Here is a 23213-nt window from a genome sequence, read left to right on the forward strand (position 1 = left end):
TTCCGCAATATTGCAGAAAGGTTGCGGATTCTGCATCATTGGGAAAAGCAGAGACTTCAAAAAAATAAGTGTCTGTACTATGCATGTCTGACGCGTCGCCACGCGGACCATCCACCGTACAGATAGACTCCAGGACAGGTATGCACAGATGCAGCTGGCCTTAGTCTCTGCAACTTTGGTGTCAACAGTCAGTCAATACAAGGCATTAGGTCTGCGACCAATGTGCACTTAGTCTGCGGCAGGGGGGTCCGTTTTCTTGCTTTGTTCATGAAAGCAAGAAAGAGGGGAATCCCCTGGCTAAACAGGTCCATCTTATGATTGAACAGCGCCGAACCGACCCCATTGACTAATGGCGTCTTGTACAGCCTCTGCATTTTACCGGACGACATCACTACACAGCACCATTTCCTCTGGTATTTTGTGCAGATGTGAACTCTGTTATACACAACCACCAAGACATACAGCAAACAAATCTACATCCAATCAGGGGAACGTTCCTGCAGGACCGGACGGGTTATGGGACAAAGCAAAGCCTCCCGCAGGTATAGAGTTACTGGTTGGGACGCACGAAAATGGAGGATTCTGCTTTTTATGATAATTACCGCCATAGTGGACTTAAAAGGCCCAGTCATTAATAAACTGAAGCACATGGGGTCAGCGGCAGGACCTGTATGCTATAGACGGGCATGGACTCCTGCTTTTAGCACGTCAACCAAGCATGACGGCTCCATGAACAGCTGCAGGAAAAGGGTTAGAAAGAGGAAATCAACTACATTCCTGGCCGAGATACATGAACACTTTGTATATACACTGTCACTACGAGAACCATGCAAGTTCTTACAAGATTAGGGAGTGGCATTAAAGAAACAGCAGAAGTGGATTCAGCAAGTCCTCAGCTGTTAAAGGGCCTTGATTAGAAGTTGGGAACAGCAAGAAGTGCATGTAACAGGGCCAAATTAATACAACCCCCAGATAAAAAGCACCAGGCCATCACCCACCATTATGGGAATGCTTTCTGGAGGTAAAGTTAAAAAAAAAAAAAAAAAAAAAAGGTACTTCTAACACCACCCTTGCCTATGGGTTGCAGCAGGTATTGCAGCCCAGCCACATCCAATGGAATATAGAGAGCGTCAGTCACAACGCACACGCATCTTGTCTGCATCTAACGTCTTTGGCCCATTCCCATTGACTCGTACAGACTTTAGGTACACAAATGTGCAGGAGTCCGAGAGCTGGTGCAGGCATCTTTGTCCAGGCGCAGAAGAGATAGATGCTGCGCCTGGACAAAGATGGCTGCACCAGCTCTCGGACTACCTGAGACGCATTGCAGTAGGATGCATCACTAGTCTGCATTACATATAACTGGCCCGCGTAAACAGTCATTCAACTACGAACGACAGCAAGTGCCAGGAGCGACCTCCAGTTCTCATGTAAAGAGGTCCTTGGTTGACCTGCTGTGCCGATTGTATGTCTACCTATACCAACATATGCTGTGGATTTTCCCTGTAGATCACACTTTGCAGAAACACTGGACTTGCCAGTCTTCACCCTCTGCGTTGCAATGAAGTTCGCAGCTTTTGCTGCCGTAGGCGATCCCACACCAACACTTGTATTTTAGAGCTGGATTAGAGGGCTATAAGAACAGGTCCACACAGGGGCCGATTTGCAGTGGAGTGTCCGCAGCCATCATTCTACTGCCGAAAGTCCACTTCAAAACACACTACTTGGTGCAGGTTTTATTGTGATGCATTGAGAGGTGGATTCCACAGCAGAAACTGCAAAAATGATGAATTCCCAAAGCTTGTGGGCAAGATTTTTAAAAACCCTCATCCACTTTGCTGCTACTGTAAATGCATGGAATGTCACAGATCTGCCCCATGTGAACCCCACCGAAGAGTAGCCCAATTGCTGGATGAAAGGGACTTGATCTACAAACTTTGCTTAGTAAGTTTCCATCTAACCATTACATGAGATGAGCGAGAGTGACCCGTCATGTACTTGTATGCAGGTACAAGGCATTCACCACCGGCCATTTAGAGAACGGTGGCGCTTGCTGGAACCCTTTATTACCAGCTTGTTCTACAGTAGCTGCAAAATAAGGAAGTCCTAGTGAACCTCATGGGATTCAATTCTATTCTACAACATTACCTTTGTCTGCACTCCTCATCCGGTCTAGAGGGTCCGCACTGGCACCTCTACCTTTCCTGCATCCTTCCCGTTAACTGCTTCAGTCTTGAACAAAAGTTTTCTTGCTCAGCTATATGATTGATACATACGTATGCGATGCAAGCGATTGTCAAAGGTTGAGATAAGTGTTCTGTGCAAGTGGAAAGCTACCTATACACATTATGGGGGAGTGATAGAGGGTCAGGAGCAACTAGCTAGAGAATCAGGCCAACCTACACAGGATCACACCTAGCATCCTCTGGACTAGAGGACACCAACCCTTCTTGCCCTGATCTGGCCACACTAGCTCTGTAGATGGTCAAGTCTTAAAATTGGCTCACCCACAAGGTAAGACCCTCAGAGTCTAGGGCTTAGTCATGGACTCCTAAAGCTGCCATTGCAATACCTGTTAACCATTGTAGTGGAATAAGGTTTCTTCCCATATGAAAGTGTGATGGACTCCATTATAGCCAATGTAACATCCCTTTGGGTATGAACAGTCTCCTGTGAACCGATACATTCTTAGGTCTTTTCCCATGCAGGTGGTTACTTGAGTCTTACCTCTAGATCAGAGGCACACATTTTTCTGGTATGAGGGCCACATTGCCATACTGAACCACTCCAAGGATATTCCTATCTGAGACATTTATGGTCTATCCCAAGATTATACCATAAGATCTATTGGGTCACCTTCCTCCCCAATCAGCACTCTAGAGTAGACAATGTATGTCTCTATTGTAGATGGATGTTGAGGTAACGGCCTGGAATTTCATCAATCCTATACACTTACAATGGAGAGCTGCAAGCATACATTGCCTCTAACTCAATCATTAGAGGGCTAAACAGGTCAAGAAACATTCTCCTAACCTCCACACATGGTTACATAGATCACCCATAGTATCTGTCCATTCCTAGAAACATGTGAGCAGCTCTACAAGTTGGGGGCACACAGAATGGCATTGTAGGTTGTGTGTGGCCCCTGGACAGCATATTGTGCACCCCCACTCTAGACAGTCAGAGGAGCTGCTCATTGGGTACCAGCATCTGTGGGATTTGCTCTGTGCACTTCCCCCAAAGAGGGTCCGAGTCTATAAGAGTCTCTAGAGTCAGAGCATGGTTGTGATTGGTTCTAATCCCACCCCTCTTAAAAAAGGAACCTCAAACCATAAGTTTCCTGCTTTCATGCATTATAGCTGTTGGATGGTCTATATGTAAGGTTTACAACCACTGCAACTTTAGTGTCTTCAGGTTCCATTTGCGTGCCAATCAATTTCTTAGTGCATCACGTTGATTAGCGTTGCTCATCATGATCAGCAGGCTGATACAATTGAGCCAAATCTGTTCAGATTAACCGGATTCAATGTTTTTTTAAAGCTAAAATGGCCATATTGTCACTCTGCTTCTATCAAAAAGGGTAGGTTTGTTGGCTTGGCACTGCTGAAGTTTTAGGTTTGAAGCTGACCTTGATGGGGATCTGAACCTGGAACCCCACCACTGCAAGGCACCAGCGCCAGCAACTGAAATGCACATGTGACCAAACCCATTGAGAGCAATGGGTTCTATTCGCTGCATATTGCATGAGCAAGTTTGTGTGAATAAGCCCTTAGTTGTAGGTCTATGGAAGTCAAATCCATCCATATTAAAAAAAAAAAAAAAAAAAAGGCTGCCAGAATAAATCTACTATAAAAAATAATTAAAAACACTGCATAAATACATACATAAAAAAAAAAAATATGCATTTCATTTTAAACACTGAAGACTCCACACTCCCATATAATGTCTCAATACTAGATCCCTATATGATTATACCCAATTGTTATAATGTGCTTCAAAAGTAAAGTGTACTTGACTTTATAGAAAAGATCACACACAGAGGAAGGAGTCAGCCCTAGCATGTGTGGCAATTCATGCCTTTGTCAAGGGGGTCAAAGCAGACTCCTTCCTCCCCAGCTACTTCATGGTGTATGGGTCTGCATTGTATATTTAAAAAGGGTTGTCTGTTACTCAAAACCCCTTGCCAGTAGGACCACCTGGGGTAACATAAGATACTTACCCTCCAAGGACAGTGGGATCCAGTGCTGCAGCTCACTGTGGTCCCAATGTTTGTTGTGAGCTGTCAGAGGGAGCCAAGTGACCAAGAAAATGATGCTGCAGCGAACTCCTGGCATCATGGTGCTCCGCACTGAACAGGACAACCCCTTCAAATTCTATTTACCATTATGTACACCATTTATACAGTACCATAACAACTGGGGATTCATTCATATAGTGATGTAGTATTTACCAGGAGACATTATATGAGAGTTGCAAAGCTGTGATACACTTTATTGAATGTTCAGCATAAAAAAGTGGAGCATTTTTTCAGAAACCTAACAATGTAGGGGGGGGGGGGTAACAACCAGTGGACACCAACACTTCCGGTCCTTTTGCACCTAAGCGTGGGCTGTAGTTTCCATGATTAGAGGTATGCTGTGAATCAGTATAAGCCGGCTGTACGCTTCTATATCCAGAGTCCAGGTTTATATCAGAGCAGAGAAATACAAAAAGGAAAAAAGCCACTTGCACAAAGGTTTCCATTCAGGATGCAACAACTGTAGAGCCCCGAGGGCTCCAGAACAAGTTTGGCATTTGTACAGAGTGAAGGCTGAGCGGAGAGCTTATCCAGACGCAAGAATCACAGGAGCGCGGCCAAACAGGGGCCAATCTGAGCAGGAACAACTGTGTTCTGGCCGACAGTAGGAGCCAAGGCGAAAACAAAGGAAGGTTCTGCGTTCATGTTACTCGCCAGAAGACAATTACTTCCTTCAAATTGGCCATGTGCAGCGGGGGTTACACTCTAGCTGCTGGTTGACACTTCTATTGGAGACCCTGCATTGGCACAGTAGGGTCAAAGTTTGGTGTTAACCAACATAGACGTATGTTGCTTATGTATTGAGTTGCCCCAATACAGTCATTTAGCTCCATCATTACTGATGGGTTTAGACAATTAAACCCCAATGCGCATCTGGGACCTGAAGGCCCATTTACGCGCAGCTTTTATCGCTTAAAAGTCAGTCAAACTATGGCATATGAGCAATAATCATTGCGTGTAGATGCTGCCATCGTTCACTCTTCGGCTCAATGATTTTAAGAAGAGCTTAAAACCAAATCGCTCTCCAGGCTGAACGATAACAGGGACTGTATGCTGTGTTCTCCACGGTAGTCAGATTACATTGTATTCTGCTGACAGCCTGTGTGAGAACAATGGAGCTGTGTGCAGAGCTCAAGCCACACGCTGTGCTCTGCAAGCAGCTCCAGGAGGCCATTTTACATACACATAAAGCTGAGCAAGTGCTAATGGACATCAGTGTCCATTAACACTTTATGCAAAACGATCGCTAAAACTGTCAATCTTTCAATCACTTGAAAGCCTACCTTTGCGTGTAAATGGGTAATACCCCTCTAAAAGCCCATCTATTTTATGGCCAACACAGAAGTCTACAGTGACTTCTGGCCACCTCACTAGGTGCTTTGGAAACAGTCAAGACAGCATCCTTGCAGTTTCCATAACCCCCACTGAAGTGAGTAGGAGTAATGGAGACCATGCAGCACAGCGCACTATGCCATTCCTGTAAAGCCATTCACTTTAATGGGACTTGAGGAAACAGCTTAAGACTACCGCCTTGGCTCTTTCTGCAACACCCAGCAAGATGGTGGGGAAAACAGCCAAGGATTTCCCATCTCAGCTGCAAATCCTCAGCTCATCCGATGGCTCATCCTCAGGCTAGGTCATTGAGAAGTTGCTCAGCAGGGGTTTGCTGCTCAGAATCCCCACTGATCCTTTTTTCCCAGACTTGCTGTCCTAACTGCAGTGGCCAGGTTGGGTACTACAGGCACAGCTCACTGAAGTCAGTGGGAGTTGTGCCTGCAGTACTCCACAGGACCACTGCAGCGCCATCTACATCATGCACCGACAAAGATCACCGATACCAGAACGTATTCCGATTTCACAACACAATGGTGTGACCAGATCTTCAGGTTAAGTAGTGGGTGGTCCTCAAATCAGTTACAACAGCAGCCTGATCTATGACATTGAGGTGGACAAAGTTTGCCAGGAAAAGGTTCTCCTTCCCTATCCCAGTAGTTCCTGAACCCTCAGACCAACAGCAACATGCAGACTACTGGAGTTTTGCACCATTAAAAAAGTATTAAACATGGAAACCCATTAAAAAAAAGTTTCAAAAAGTAATGTCTTCCCATGCCAAAGTTTCACAAAGGAAGCCTGTATGGGTACAATGAGGAGTTACTGACTATTCTGACGACAAACACCCTTTATCATGGCTCAAGTTATACTATTGCATCATACTATCATATTCAAGGCCTGCAGGCCAAATACAGCCCACCATGTCATTTTATGTGGCCCTTTTCCTGTAGGATGTTTGACTATAGCCCAATGCAAGCCAATGGCATTTACCCTCAGGCTCAAATGCGAGTCCACACCATCCTGCAGCAGCAGCCAGCTGTGACTGACAGTCTCCTACTGCAACAGCAGGGATCAGTGAGGACATAGATCCCTGCTGTTAACCCCTTACATGCATACTCTGACATCAGCCATCTGCTACACAATTGTGGAGGGCTGATGGAACTCCATAGCCTGCAATAGCCATTGTAAGCAATAATGCATTGCAGTACAGAAAATACTGCAGTGTTCTAGTTAAAAAAAGTTATGGCTTTTGCAAAGTACAGATAAATTTCACCTAAAATTGTGTCCGTATGGCCAGAATAGGCCATGTCCTTATGCTGTTTTTTGTAATATGGATAGCTCAGGGGCAACCTAATAACTATGTATAAATATATCAGGGCACAATACAGAGATCTCTCCCATCATCTGTTTATACCTGGGACTGATATAACAAGGGGGCGCTCTGTACATCTAGAGGAAAGAAGGTTTCTACACCAACATAGAAGGGGGTTCTTTACTGTAAGAGCAGTGAGACTATGGAACTCTGTCAGAGAACGTGGTGATGGGGAACTCACTAGGAGTATAAGAGGGGCCTGGACACCTTTCCTGAGTGACACATTACAAGTTATATCACTGAGTACTTCAGAAGGGTCGGGGATTATTCTAATTGCCAGATTGGAGTTAAAGGATTTTTTTTCCTTAAATGGGGAATATTGGTTTTTACCTCTAGTTTTTTTGCCTTCCTCTGGATCAACCATGGGTGGGGGGGGGGAGTTTATAGGCTGAACATCGTATTGCATATGTAACATAGTATGCAAGGCCGAAGAGTGCAAATATGCCTGTGTGAATGAAACCTTATTAGCCGCCTTTGAAGGCAACCAATGCTTAAATGGCCCCCGGTGAAGCTTGACCACTCTTGTATAAACAGCTAGTGTTTGCCTTCAGTCATTGCTTACGGAGGTCACACTACAGCGCCACCTCTGGTAGACCCACACGGTACCTTACTACCAGCAGTCAGGCAGATCATACATGTGCTGTCTGTACAAGAAAAGATTGTACTGATGTTAAGAAACTACAATCACTTAAAGGGGTTTTGCAATGAGCTTGAAGAGTCAGATGTCTTCTAGCAAACAAAGACGGTTTTCACTCTTGTTCTCTGAAACATCAATAACGAGAACTAGAAGAGCCTCTGCCAGCCACACCCTGCAGTCCGCACAGCCAAGTATGTCCGCAGCCCGCCGTACGGAGCGACGTCTGCCAGTGCAGGGAGCCGACACAACTGGCAGCATCTGCAGCCTGATACTTTGTACTTGAAGATAAGCGGCTGCCAGAGGAGTCTGAAGCAGCTTATCCCCCTCGTGACTTTGTAATAAACTTGTACTCAAGTGTAGTGTCCCAGAAGATCCTGGATCTGTCCATAATTGTCATAGAAGTATTGTCTCATGTGGATGCACTACGCAAAGCTGTCATGTCCATTTTCTGTATGAATGTTGCACAGCTGCAGCGTCTGAAAGGTTAACTCCCATAAAATCATTGCCCGTCAGCTCTGTCTGCTGAATGTATCATGTCACAAGTGAGGCTATAAGACAGTCAATCGTGAGTCCATCTTCAGGAGGAGAGCGCTAACAGAGCCACTTGGAAGCACCTTTAGCTTCCATGTTGGTGAAGCTGGAGGACAATGAACGATATCCTGTAGTGTGTGGAGAATGGATACACTAGGAGGGAGTCCCTGCCAGAAAGGCAGAACACGCAACCCCCAGGTTACTGAAACCGGTACCCATTCACACTACAGGCCTTTTACCTGTGTGGCCGTCCAACGTTAGGCTCACCAAACAGAGCTACACAATTGTGACACCCATGTGGATAATGTGCAGGGTGCATCTAGGCCAAGCAGTCTCCTCAACTAATTTTTGCCGCCAGAGTGTAGGTTTAGTGATTCCGGTCTTATCTACTCTGGAGTATACTCAATGTCCAGGACCGGTGACCTAGATAACGTGGACTATAGGACCGTATTGTTCCTGTGTGTTTCCTCCCAACCTCGGAACTTCTGCCTGTGAATGATACCTGTAACTACCTGTTCTACAAAGTTTAATGCAAGTCAAGTTTTACCAAGCCTCAACCGTCCAAGGTACGGTACACAAGTCTGTTGTTACTCTGCCACAGATTAATGGTGTGTAGGAACAGTGGCGTCACGACATATCTACGACTGGCCCTATCCTCTGCTACGGTAACTCCCTCCAGGACTAGGAGTTGGTAAGTGCCACCGTGACAGGTCCATGCACTACACCCTCCCAACTCCAGCCGTATGTGTGGGTACAGTCATTCCCTGCAAGGTCCCCCTCATAGGTGTTGCAGAAGTTGTCACGGCCACCCTGTAAATATTTTCCCTTTACGGGATTGGGCACGACAAGTCCTGTGAGGTTTGTAGTGGGGCTGGGAGAATTACTGTATCTTGCTGGCCAAATGCTACTCAAGTGCCCTTACACGGGCTGATAAGCCGTCCAGATTCCTGCATTCAGTGGGAATCTGAGTTGTTCAGTTGGGGAATGCAGTTACACTGAATGAGAATTGCTGGAGCAGTCTGTTGGGCATCTGCTCCTGACAGTTGTCCTGTGTAAGAGGGCCCCAACTCTGCTATAGCAGGGTCTTCAAAAAGGTGGCAACCATTACAAGGGGTTTTCCAGGGAAAGTGTATTGATGACCTACTCGAGAGGTAATCAATAGTTTGTTGGCTGGATCCAACACTCAGGACCCCAGCTGACCAGGCACCCACTGTCAGTGCTACAACACAGGGGTACGGAGCAGAAGGTGCTACTCCAACCCCTGTGGAACGGCCAGCACACAAGACTGCAGACACAGCTCTGATTAGTCAATGGGAGCTGCAGTTACAAGTGCTGGCCACTAAACTTTTGCTCTATACAGTATGTTGCAGTGCTGACAGCTAGCGCCTGAATGGCTATGGTCCTGAGCAGCAGACCCCATCTGATCAGCTATTGAGGATCAATCCTGAGGAAGTGTTATCAATAGCATTATGCTGGAAAACACCCTTAACGACACTGTTTTCCTTCACCATTTTTGCGTGACGAGTTGTATTTTTCAATAGTAGAATTTTTAAACTTTCTATTCAGTACATTAAATAGTAATTAATGTGAAATAGAAAAAAAATAAATAAATTCTGCCATCTTTGGGTGCATCTTGTTTCTACAGCACACACACACTGCAACAAAAGCGGCATAATTTTATTCTGATGGGTCAGTATGATTACTGGGATAAATTTATAGGTTTTTGCTGTACTATTTTCCAACAATATTTAAATTTTTCAAAGTTATTTTCTGCTGTCATCTTCTGACAGATATACTAACCACAAACCTCCATGGGTACTGGTGTACCTTGTCTCCACCAAAACTATAGGTGGAGCCATGGATTGGCTGGGATCAGTGCCAGGGAACACCCTGCTCACACCCCTAGCCGTGGATTTAGCGCTGTTGCCTGGGATCCCTGGAGTTGAAGTGCATAGAAGAGCCGCGTTCTGCTGCCTCCTGGCCCCGGTCTAGGGATTGTGCTTCTGCGTCAGCTGTGGTTTTTTTGCAAGATAAGTGCTGTGTGCTTATTAACGGGTCACTGCTGTCATGGGTCCTTCTCCACGGTCCCAGTTATCTGCTAGCGCCGGCCCATGCATTCGAGGGTGGCCGGGGAGCAAAGTACAAGCACAAGACGCAGGGAGCGGAAATCACAGTGGGGCAGGGAACTGTGACAGTGGCTCAATTAGCAACTATTACACTGACACCGGGGCTGTTGCTGACACTGACAGCGGGGTGGGTAGTGGGTATCAAATGCCAAGGCAACACTCACATCTACAGGGTCAGCAGGGAAGCTAGGCAATCACAACAGAAGGGTGTCAGCTTATGGAGATCGCGGACATTGGCGCCCCACTGAGGTTGCAGCTTCAGTGCCAGGAGAATAAGGCAGCAGGCAGAGCTCAGGAGGCCACGTCTGCTGCAGTCAGCCAGCCACTGGCGGCGTTGCCTTTGACTGAGGACTGACATCCGTTGTAGACAAGGTACACCAGTACCATCTTCATGATGTCATGGACCATTAAGGAGTTAATTTAAAAACAAAAAAAACAAACAGAGCCCTGAATCCTAATGCAAACATGGCCTAAAAGGTCCTTTTACAAGGGCTGATTGTGGCCCAAACATGCTTCCAAATGCTTGTTGTTCACCCAACAGGCCAGCCATGTAAGGAGACCAATGATCAGTCCATGAAGGAGTGACCACACATTTAGGTTCAGAAACCATGCTTGCTGATCAGCAGCACGTCACCCCATGTGACTATGGGGCAAACAGTCCTAGTAGATAGCTCATCCCTGTACACAGATTCTCAATCCATGGAACACACAGGCTGATTGACTTGTGCAACCAAGAACTCCACTTGCAGTCTTGAGTAAAGGTCTTTTTTAGGCATCAGGAGGTCAAGGATGGAAACTCAAATAGGGGGAGTCTTAGAGGGGTTTTCCCAGCTATTGAGGACTTCTCCGGAAAGATAGTCAATCGTTAGATCGCCAGGACCCACCTCTCTGGATCCCCAGCAGTTACCAGATTGCTCGGCCCACTGTTAGTGCAGTGGACTGGACATACATGATAGGAGGTGGAAGTGACAGAAGCTTTGACTCCCATTGACATTAATATCGGCTGAAGCCTCCTATATTACACTTTGGCATTTCTGTCTTGGGAGAGACGTGCGTAATAGCTGGCTTCAGCTCTTGATTGCCAAGACTGAAGCCAGCATGGTAGCTCCTCTCCTATCCCATGCACTGACAGCAGGCCAGATGATAGTTGGGGATCCAGAGTAGCAGGTCCCCGTCAATAGTTCTTGACCAGATAATCTGCCCATGCACAAGTCAACTCTAATGGACGATTAAGCATAGTGGTGGTGGCAGCAAGGGGGTGAGGGCACACAACACTGCCAATAATCACATGACGGCATATTATCCGCTAAGAGAGGAATCCATCTCGTTAGGCAAGCTCAGCCGTCAGATAATTAGAAGTGTTCAGCCAAGCTTGGCAATAGTTAGCCACCTTGCCCAGACCCCATCCGCCAGCAACAGTTAGACTAGTCAGCTACACTGCAGCCAACATGTGTATGGGCAGCTATAGCCTGGAGTTCTGCAAGGCATGGAGCCCTCAGAGCTGGACTGACTTCACAGTAAGCGTACAGATAGAAGCTTCGCCATCCCACAGAGCTTCCACATTTGTAAAGACCTGGGAAAGTTGCATTGTTATTCTAGCGATAAGCCGCAGAGCAATTACATGGCGCTCTACTACAAATTTACCATTGTTCCAGTAGGCGACAGCCCATACGCTGTGTTTCTTTCAACAGGAAACCCATTTGCAGCTTGCAACAAGTCGGACTTAAGAAACCCATGGTCCATGCCAAAAGTAGTGCCGTTGGTTGCCAAATGCATTCAAACCGTGACTGTGGGTCTAAAAGCCAAAGTAAATGCTCTGCAACGACGAGGAGAAGAGCCTTCACTAGAAGGAGACAACTAGTGATTACTTCCCTGGACTTCCAGGAAAGGGGAGGGGGTCCGGCTTTCTAATCAGACTGCCTGTGGGTCCAGACTGGAGGGGAAAGGGGACGCCAGAGGCTGCTGTTGCCATGACATTGGGATAAAACGACCCACTCAGCAGATTATTCAGCAGCTGCTGCACTTGACGGGATGCCAAGAGTCTCTGGTGTATGAAAACCGAGGCTGGCACTAGAGCAGAAATACGAAGGGGAACGCGTACAGACAAGGGGGGCTGTGCAACCTCCCAAGTATCACTTTAACGATGGCCAATGAGCATAGGACATTCTGAAATGGTGTTTTGCACATTGCACAGAGCTAGTTAACACCATCCTCTACCAAGAATGGAAGGGTTAACCGATGAACTCCTGCAAATTACTTCACCATGTTCAAACAGTATGGAAATGCAGAAGACTTCTTAACAAATATGTTCTCTGCAATTTGGACATTCCTGAATAATTTCAGGTTTCATTACAAGAACTGTTTAGACAAGTAGACTAAATATGTGATTAGAGATTTAGATCTAGAAGCTGAATTCCAGGAGCGAGCCTCCAAAATTCCAAGTAACCAGCCTCCCCTGACAGTAGGGTATCGCTTCATAAGTGGGTGACAAGGAGGGGTTTGCTGCGGTTGACCATTTATGTGCAAAAGAGCAACATTCATGGCCCACCAGACAGCCACAGGGAAAGATAAGGGGATGCAAGAAGTTACCATATTAAAAGTTATCTAAACTTCTTCAAACTTCTGAAGTATCAGAAAAAGTTTATCGGTGATGGTTCAGGTGCTGATACACCAATAGATCACCAAAGCGAATGTGTGGAAGTGCTGTGCCCGTTCAGCAGTCACTGCAAGTGGTGTATGGACTCTACAGACTTTCCATGGAGCCTGTACACTGCTCCGAGCAATGGTGGAAACTGCTGAACAAGCACAAAGCTCATGAGTGAAAAAGGAACAGGCAGATGCTCTCATCGGTGGGTGTGCCCCACTGATCAAGCTTCTGATATACCAATAAGACATGACAGAAGCTTGGGAGGAGAAAAAAAAAAGTTACTTTAAACCATCTTTATCAAAGGTTTGGGTGAGTGCATCAAGTTTTGGGCACTTGGTCAGCAGGATACAGGCTCATACAGCAGCCCATGTTCTGCTAGTGCATATATGGGCAGTAGTAAAACAGGCAGCATCAAGTGTCGTCCCATTACAGACAACATCCCCTTAATAGGGCTGCCTGTAGTAAGGCAATGAACTGCATTGTACTTACCCCTCCGCCCAGATCCAGCACTGCACTCCCGCTGTGATCCCGATGTTGGACAGCTGCCATCAGCAGAAGATAAGTGACTGCTGCAGCCAATCAGATGCTGCAGTATGACCGCTCGTTCTTCTGGCATTGGCACTCACAGCCCAAGCGCCACAAGGCTGGGAGTTCAGGAATGCAACACTGCAGCCTCTGATTGCCTGCAGCAGTTATGTGACTTCTAGTGATGGCAGCTGTCATAAGAAGTGCCAGGACCGCCGCAGGGCTGCAGCGCTGGAAGGGCAAGTACAACTCAGTTTGTTTTTACTACAGGTAGCCCTATTAGAGGGATGTCGTCCAATAACGAGAGAATCCCTTTAAGGAGGTGGCCGACTACACACTCTGAACTATGGAAGTGCAAGCCATTCACTTGCAGATCCAAGGAAACTTTAGCCATTAAAACCAATCCTCATCTATGAGACGCGACAAACTGAGAACTCTGCAGCCTGTTCATGTATTACACGGTCAGTCAAATATCTGCACGATGGGCATGTGATACTGCTACCCCTGCAGCCAATTGCTGAGTATGTCTGGAGGTAGGAGGGGGGGGGGGGGGCCTTCAAGTTATAAAGGGGTTAAAAAAAAAAGTTAAGGCTGCCAAGTATTGCTGCAGATAAGTCTTCGGCTGCTTTTACATGAAGCGATAAATAGTCTGCCCAAGCTTTACAGGCAGATCGTTCAGAACTGCGTCTGCAAGTCATTCACTAAACGATCGCTGTTCACGCGCTACAATGTGCGCACAGTTGTTTAAGTCCGCAAACAATGAACGAGAAATGAGTACGTTCTTTAGTCGTTCAAGTATTGGCCGTCTACACTGATTGTTGAAAGTTACACAAAGCAAGGATTTTTTGAACAAGTCATTCCATGTAAAAGGGCCTCATTACATTAACACATGAACTGCATAAAACCCGTACAGTTGTTCAGGCAGCTTATAACTGCAGTTGACAAATGGCAAGAGTAAGTTCCAGTGGAAAGTCTCTCTGCTGTGGAATTAAGGACATCTTGCGGAATAGCTGCAGACTTCTAACAGGAGATATAATTCAGAAATTCCACAAGACGGAATGCATGGAAGGTTCCTAATGTGCATGTAATAATGCCAGTTGCCGGGCTGCACTTGCGTTTTCCTGATCATTGCCGGGCTACACCTGCAAGTACTAGCGGCTGCCGGCAGCGCTCCACACGGCCGGATCAGTTAAATGATGCAGGTCTCGCTGCAGCGTTTTACTGATGTTTGTAACTACCAGCAAAGACCACGTACGGCTGCGAGTGCATGGAGCATGATGCGTGGATCACGCACACGGATGCACGGTGTGACTTTAATTCCCTGCCGTTTCATAGCAGGGTTGCATATGAACTGCGGTCAGTACACGATGTATTGCATATGGACAGTCCATTCACTGCGTGTCAAGTGGCCACAATTAGTGTAGAAATCACGGTCATGTGAATGAACCCTTAACCAGTCATAATCTGAACTATTAGGCCTCCATGTTAATTTACAGACCACCCAGTTATAGGCTATGCACAGCATGTCCTAGTCTGTAGGAATCTAATGTGTCCTTGTAAGTCAGACCACACGAACAAGTGACCGGAAGCCACTGATCCAACTTGTACCCAAGCCTATAGATATAAAATAGGGGGGGGGGGGGGGTCCCACCTGTTCACAGGTTGTGGGGTATTGCAGCTCTGTTCCATTGATATGACTGGGAATGAGCTGCAATACCCCACACAACCTGTGAACAGGCGGGGCGCTGTTTTTGGAAGTAGTTTTGTTTTCTAGTCAGGAGCAATCCATGCATTTGGCAAGAAATATATACTAGAATGCGAACAATTTTCTTGGAGGGAAAAAGTTTGATGGTGCTCTTAAGAAAACTTGAAATTGTAGAGTCTTTGGCCAAGAACATCACAATCAATTTCAAATTACTCCTCAAAATGTTACTAAGAGTTGTCTGAAGACAGAAAATCTGTCTTCCAGTTGTCACTATTCCTTAGACTTGCAGGACTGGATTCATCGTCTTTGGCTTCAGCGGTCACACGGGTGACTCTTCGCAGACTACTCAGAACTTTACACTGGGGACCCCAAAACCCTGCTGCAGCCCTCGTTACTCCCACATAGAGGATATTGTGCAGTTATTCCCACCACTTAGAATGACAAATATTTCCCAGATTTCAAACACGGAGAACAAAGAAGTTTCCGGATATGAAGTGAGTTTTCCACTGACAGCTTCATCTGCAGAACAGTCCTGCAGTCACAAGGCAGGGCGGCGGGTCCCTGCCAAGAGCTTCCTTCTACGTTACTTCTTCCCCTTGGAGTCAAGCGGATCTCCTTGGCCCATGTGTCTTGTGGAATCCGTGCACTCAAGTCTTTGCACCTTCCAGAAAACATCTGATCAACATGACCATCAATGAAGCAATATGGCGACTGCAGCAAGTCCAGTCCATGGAGTACACAAGACATCTACAAGCCTGGGATACATTCACACGGGTGAGCGCGACAGCGGGCGAGAAACACGGCACGATATTCTGCTTGCCCGTGTAAAAATGGTAGGTCCCATTTTTGGGGGGGCTCCACTGATTTCAATGGGACCTCAAGTACATTGCATGGCTTTCAAGGCCAAGTGACGTACATGCAAGGTTTCCCTTTGAGATCAATGGGAAACTGATACTCCAGTAAGAAGCACGTTGATGGGCATGATATCACCGGTGCCAGTCTGTAGTTAGCATTAGGCGAGCACGATATTGGTCCAAGAAACTCAGACACATTGCGCTTGCAAGCGTGCGATCCGTTATACAAGATAGATGGATTGCCAAACAAGCGAGTGATATGCGTGTGAAGTTAAAAACAAGCACATGCGTGTGGTGTGACTTTTGACTCCCATTAAAAATAATGGGTGATATTGCAAGCACCCCCCCCCCATGCACAATTTTTGCATCCAGCCAAATAAAGAGCAAAAAAAAAAAAAAAAGCCTGAAAATTCCCATCCTTAGTAAGTGCCAACTCGCCTGTGAAAATACAGCCTTTAGAGAATTTGTAGTGACCACCATGATTTCTGTTTGCTGGATAGCTATACTTCCAAAGAGTGTAGCAAGAACTCATCTCAGAAATGGAAAAACTGCATTAACAGTTCTTCATCCCATAACAGTCTCCCTGGAAGAGCGATGCAGCCCAACGAGTCTGCTAGGCACGCAAGGGTTAAGCCCAGCGCTTCTCAGTGGTGAGTATAATACGCGCACAAGAATGCAGAGTAGAGCGGTGGTTGCTCAAGTAGTGGTTTAGAGAAGCAGAAGGGTGCGGCGCTGCCATTCACTCCCGGCTGCTGCATCCCACCAAGATGACGGTGCAAGGATATACAGGAAGTCTGCAAGTGTAAGAAGAGATAAGGGGCGGCAAAGAAGGGAGGAGGATGAGGAAAGCAGATCTAGAGGAACGCTCCCTGGTCCAGCTGGCTTACAGCAAGAAAGCACAACTATTGTAGTGCCGTTTAAAGGGGAACTCCACCTTGTGAAGTGCACCCCTTTAGCCATAAGCAGCTGCCGGCATATATCTGGACCAATCCAAGCTCGCTCCACCAGTTCAGATCCATTTGTTGCTAATCACCACTGGCATTAGTTTCTTTTCTATAGCAGAGGTTAGCTGTTGCAGTTTTTGCTACATTCATCACCTGGAAGTCGCTACATCAGGCTCTATTTAAAGGGACATTCCCATCTCAGGAATCAGATTTCAATGAGTTCAAAATCACAAGAACAATGCACACACCTATAAGAGGTTTACTTCTAAAATGCTCTGTTCTCCAGATCTTGTAGCCATTAATTCCTCTTTTCTGCTTGTTGCCAGGGAAAGAGACCACCTCTTCTAGGGAAAGAATAGAGCACAGTGGTAGCGGGGCTGGGAGCTAGTGTGCATGTACCCCTTTAATCCAAGCCTGATGACCAGGATGCCAGAAGTGCTGGCCTCCTGCTATAGCTCTCCGTAGAAGAGGTGGTCTGTTCCCAGGCAGTGAGCAACCCGAGGACAGAGGAATCAATACCCAGAGAACGGAGCATTTTGGAAATAGACATCTTATGGGTGAATGCATCGGAGTCCAGAGATGGGAATACCCCTTTACGGACTCCAGCGTAGCCTCTGCCAAACCTGAAAAATCCAAGTTGATGGCCAAGCAACAAGTTACAACTGTTCATGTTATTAATGCTGTGGGCAGTTTTTAGAGTGCAAGTACCCCATGTTCCTGTCACTTCTGAAGTCATTGTTCTTTGGTAGCAGCAACACAGGGAATTCAATACTTGCTCAAAAGTTCACTTAAAGTGATAACCCTCATCTTAGACATTTATAAAATTAGGTGTAGGTTGCATTTCTGGAACCTGCACCCATCTCCAGAACAAGGTCTCCTCTCCCCTCCCCCCCCCCCCCCCCCCAAAAAAAATGCTGCCCTTCTGCATCCCAAATCCACACCATTGGTGCAGAATTTGATTTGAAGTCAACTCCGTATCTACAGTGGATTTTTAGAAGATACCGTGTGCTTCCTTCACCCAGTGGCCTCTAGTGAGTGCAGCTCTGCTGGTGCCAAAGTAGCGGCTCCTGCCCAGCAGTGCTGCCCTCACTAGAGGCTGCCATGTGAAAGTATTTCCACTACATATAAGCATACCCATAAAGGGGTGGTCTGATTTTTTCCCATCTTTTATATTGACACCTTTGCACCTATAATTACTTAGCCATCCCCTAACTCTGGCGATCCAGTGCTGCAGCTCTCCTGATCTTTGTTGTAGAACAGCTACCGCCTGACCGCGGCAGCCATAGCAGTCAGGTGCCGTTCTGGCATCATGGCTCCAGGATATGTTCAGGAAGGTCAGGAGAATGATACCGGGCCACAGCAGCCAAGTAGTAGCTGCTCCAAAACAAAAGGTGCAGCGCCAGATCGTCAGTAGGTACTGCCGCTTTTGTTATTTTGACACCTATAGCTTAAGAGATCTGACAACCCCTTTATAGCTCTCCACAAGTCTGACCCATAATAGCACTGCCATACAGGGACATGATGTCTACTGTATCGGAGCAGAGACATTTCCTACAGAGAGCTAGAGAATCTCGAAAACTGAAACTTGCAGCATGCTGTATCGGATGCCATCTGTACAGAGGAAGTGGCGCTATACATGCAGTGCCCAATGGAGCCTTACAGTACTGCACTGCTGCATTAGGGAGCTATATAGTCCGTGCCCAAGTCTTATGCAAGACTGTCAAGGGAGTCGGAGGTTGACTGACTAAGTTCCTAACTCACACCCATATCCAAAGGCGATCATATTCGAGTGGCACCGCACACCGACTTACAATAAAAACTCAGGATTTTCTCAAACTCTTGTCTCGTCATGTTTCACAATCTGATTTCTGAGCTCCAACACTCGAAGCTCCTCACATCCACCCACCACTAGTGATTAATCTGGTCCACTACAAGACTAGCACAAAACCCTACAGCCTTGAGGTACAAATATTGTATAAGCTGTGAAATACGCAAGGACAGAACATGGAAAACTCTTGATTTCCCTTCTTTCCTACACAGATCAACTTTACTTTGAAGCCTACGATGACCATGAATAGAAAGCAACGTCCTGCCAACGCTACCGACGTGCGGTCTGACGAGACCTGGCATGGGTTAATCTAAACGCAGCATCTTTGAACAAAGAAAAAAAAATTAATAAGTCTAAGGTTTCCTGACCAGAAATGCCTGGACTGAGGATCCTAAAGGAAATAGCACCGCAACCACATTCCACAGGTCTGCTGGGATCACCGGGGGCACTGACCCCAGAGCTGCCCAGACTGGGGCAATTTATTTCCAGGGATGCCAGACATTCTTCTGTATCTGAAGACCACAAAGCTTTGAAAGTTTGAGTCTCAAGATCTGCTTTACCATTTGATCTCCAACAGCATGCATGTCCTTACCGCAAACTAGGAGGGACCGCTTAAGGGCAGGGATCTAAAGACACAATGCCACCTAACTGGCAGGACAACAAGTGCCCCACTGAAGCTCAACAGGTCTCACATGGTGCTTCACTGAAGGAGATGGGACAAGTAAAGTCACCAAGCGGCAGTGTGCGACGAGATGCCACCTAATGCCAACATTACCCAGTTCCAAGGACTGCAGAAGATTGTTCAAGGACTCATTGAAGGGCAGAAGATAGCCCAAAAGAATACAGGAACCAAGAGACACTTCTAACCCATGACAATGTGACATCGATGCCAGCTCCGGGCAGAGGCATTTAAAGAGATACCCAAGCTGGCTGTATTGCCCTTGCATGGTCCAAGAGTTCTGTATTCGTTACTAGTTGGATCTAGTGTCCAACACTACAGAGATAGTTTAGATAGTCCTTGTAGTTCTTCTGCTCCACCAGAGACCTCATCCTGAGAAGTAGGAAGTTTCATTCTCTGGGACACTCATGTAACGAAGGGGGACATATGGGATACATCTGGATGTCAGGAAGCAAACATCCCAACCCCACTCTATATAGTGACCGCCTACAATGGTACCATTGTGAAACTAGAGAGCGGCAGCAGGAACACGAGTAGCTCCACAAGAGTGTCTATATAACCTGCACCCACTTCTCTACAGCAGGTATATACTGTACATCTACTGCAAACGCCCCTTCCTATCCTGCTAGCCAGTGCACCCCGCCACATAGTGACCCCCCAACCATGCCCATCCAATGCACTGCTCCCATCCTGCCCCTACACCTATCCATGTGCTAAACACATTTAGGACCCCACCCATCCTAATCAAGTAGTCGGTGCCCCACAGAGGGCTCCTCCTGTATAGATACACTCCATGCAACCCCAGGTCATGTCAGTCCACATATCCAGTACCCCACAGCATGCTTCTGCACATACAGCACCCCCTGTTATAACCACTCCACCCAGTGTACCTAATGCATCCTCTATCATATATACACCCCCACCAGTGCCCCCTGCTCCTATCCATATATCTAGTGCACCCCCTGGCAATTCCCACCATTTAGTGCCCACACCCTCCTGCCTTTCTATTGCATCCCCCCAGCACCCCTTCTAGATTGATAGATCCCATCACACCCCTACATCTCCTGCCCATGTACCCACTGCCTTGTAAAGTCCCCCTCCTCCTATCCATATACTTAGTGCCCCCTTTGCCATGCCTCTGATCCCTCCTGCCCATAAATCTAGTGCCCTCTTTCAGTCCATGTACACCTCAGTGGCCCCTAGCAAAGCCCCCCCCCCCTCCATGTACCCACTGCATCCCTCCCATCATACACACCCACAATGCCCCCACCTCCTGCCCATGTACCCAGTGCCCCCATCATATCTGCCTACAAAGTGTCACATCATCTAGTCCTGGCCATGTACCCATTGCATTCCTTCATCATGCATACCCACAATGTCCCCCCATGCCCCCTTGTAGAGCCCCCTACATCCAGTGCCCTCTGCCCCTACCCATGTACCCAGCGCCCCTTGCCACGGCCCCAGCGCCTCACCTATAGACACCAGCTTGATGTTCTCCCGGTCCAGGAACTCCAGCGCCACGGACACGTTCTCCAGCTGCATCTGGCGGAAGGTGGGTCTCTGGTTGTACTTGCGGTACATCTTCTTCTGGCTCAGCACCTCCAGCAGCGCGATGAGCCGCAGCCCGTCGCTCAGGTCCACCTGCAGGTTGGCGATGCGCTTGTTGACGCACTTGAGGTGCTCGTTGCACCAGCGGGTGAACGTGTTCTGCTGGATCTTCTTCCATGGCGCGTCCTCCGCCAGATCCTTCTCTGTGGCCGGCATCTCTGCTGGGTCCGCCCCGGGCGAAGCTGCTGAAGCTGCCGCCGCCGCACTCTGGGTGCTCCTCGGGTGGGCGCTGCTCATTCTTATAGCTCTGGGCGGAGGGGGCGGAGAAACGAGGAGTCAGGGGGCGGAGCCTGGACACAGAAAGGAGAGAGCTGTCAGGAGGGCTGAGAGCGGCACAGGGCAAATACACGTATCAGATCACTTTACATACATAGTATATATATCACAGCACATATACAGTATATACACAGCACATCACATACACAGCACATATCATATACACAGTACATGTATACCCCATATACAGTACATACACAGCACATATCACAGCACATATCACAGCACATATACAGTATATACACAGCACATCACATACACAGCACCTGACACATACACAGCACATATCATATACACAGTACATGTATACCCTATATACAGTACATACACAGCACATATCACATCACATACACAGCTCATATACAGCACATCACATACATAGAACATATCACATATACAGTACATATATACCCCATATACAGTACATACATATCACACATCACAGCACATATCACATACACAGTACATATATACCCCCTATACAGTACATACACAGCAAATATCACATTACATACATAGCACATATACAGCATATCACATACATAGCACATATCACATACACAGTACATATATACCCGATATACAGTGCATACACAGCACATATGACATACACAGCTCATATACAGCACAGCACATACATAGCACATATCACATACACAGTATATATATACACCCCTTATACAGTACATACACAGCACATATCACACAGGTCATCCTGCAATTCCTTATTGTCACACATATCTAGATGGATCTGTTTCCGGGAAAGCAGAGTGATTCGTCTGCCATTATGGGTCCCAGCTTTCCAGGAGCTCTGCATGGCAATATAGTGATGATGAAGCAAGAGCCTGAGAAAGCTGGATGACTGACCAAAGGAATTGTACTGCCTGCACTACTGGGTGTCACCCAGCTTTCCCAGAGACTGACATACAGTCATGGCTAGGTGGTCTCACATACATGCACAACCTCCGCAGCGTTGGATGAACAATCCAAGCAAAAAAAAAATCTCTGCGTCTCCTATTGTGTTGGCATTCTTCAGATGGAAATTGCCCATTTAAGTGTAAGGGTGCGTTTAAAAAAAACGGATTGCACTTTGATGCGATTATGATCCTTCTTTATTGCATGTAACCATGGGGACCTTAAAAAATAGTGCGCAGAACCAGGAAATGTGCGGAGCCCGTCATGTGGGGGTTCTTTATATGCGTGAAAACTGGAAGCAAAGCAGATGAAAGGTATGCATGAAAATCATTCAAAAACGAGGTTTGATTTTTCAGGGCTGTGAATATACCCAGAGGGCGGTTTTTTTATTCAGTTCTGAAAAAATGGATAGATTTTTATGTGCAATTTTCCAATGATTCCATTTGCATAGGAATTTTATGCGTGTAAAACAAAAACAAAAAAGAACATGATGGGTTCTATAGGCTTTCTGGTTCTGCTCACAAGCAGGGGTGTAACTATAGAGGATGCAGGGGATGCGGTTGCACCTGGGCCCAGGAGCCTTAGGGGGCCCATTAGGCCTCTCTTCCATATAGGGAGCCCAGTACTATGAATAAAGCATTAGGCCTCATGTCCACGGGGAAAATCAGGTCCGCCGCGGATTCTTCATGTAGAATCCGTAGCGGGTCCCGCCTGCCCCGCGGACATGAGGCATAAAAATCAGAATAAACTCACCTGCTCTGGACGATGCAGATCTTCCCTCCTTCCCGGCCGGATCTTCTTTCTTCGGCCTGGCGGATGTGCTCAGCACGGCGGCGGCGTGCCATGCGCATGCGCCGGGCACATCTGCCGGGCCAAAGAAAAAAGATCCGGCCGGGAAGGAGGGAAGATCTGCATCGTCCGGGCAGGTGAGTTTAAT

The 23213-nt window shown here is 47.0% G+C and overlaps 1 protein-coding gene across 4 annotated transcripts in view; it reads right to left on the reverse strand.

Moving 5' to 3' along the window:
* FLNA (filamin A) overlaps positions 1 to 23213 on the reverse strand; it is a 116011-nt gene that overhangs the window by 42153 nt on the left and 50645 nt on the right. For all 4 annotated transcript variants that reach the window (XM_066580722.1, XM_066580720.1, XM_066580721.1 and 1 more), the window contains exon 2: positions 20950 to 21375. In XM_066580722.1, coding sequence (XP_066436819.1) covers positions 20950 to 21322 — 373 coding nt within the window. In that variant the 5' untranslated portion in view covers positions 21323 to 21375. The remainder of the gene's footprint in view (positions 1 to 20949; positions 21376 to 23213) is intronic.

This window comes from Eleutherodactylus coqui, chromosome 10 (genome assembly GCF_035609145.1).
Source record: "Eleutherodactylus coqui strain aEleCoq1 chromosome 10, aEleCoq1.hap1, whole genome shotgun sequence".
NCBI lineage: Eukaryota > Metazoa > Chordata > Amphibia > Anura > Eleutherodactylidae > Eleutherodactylus > Eleutherodactylus coqui.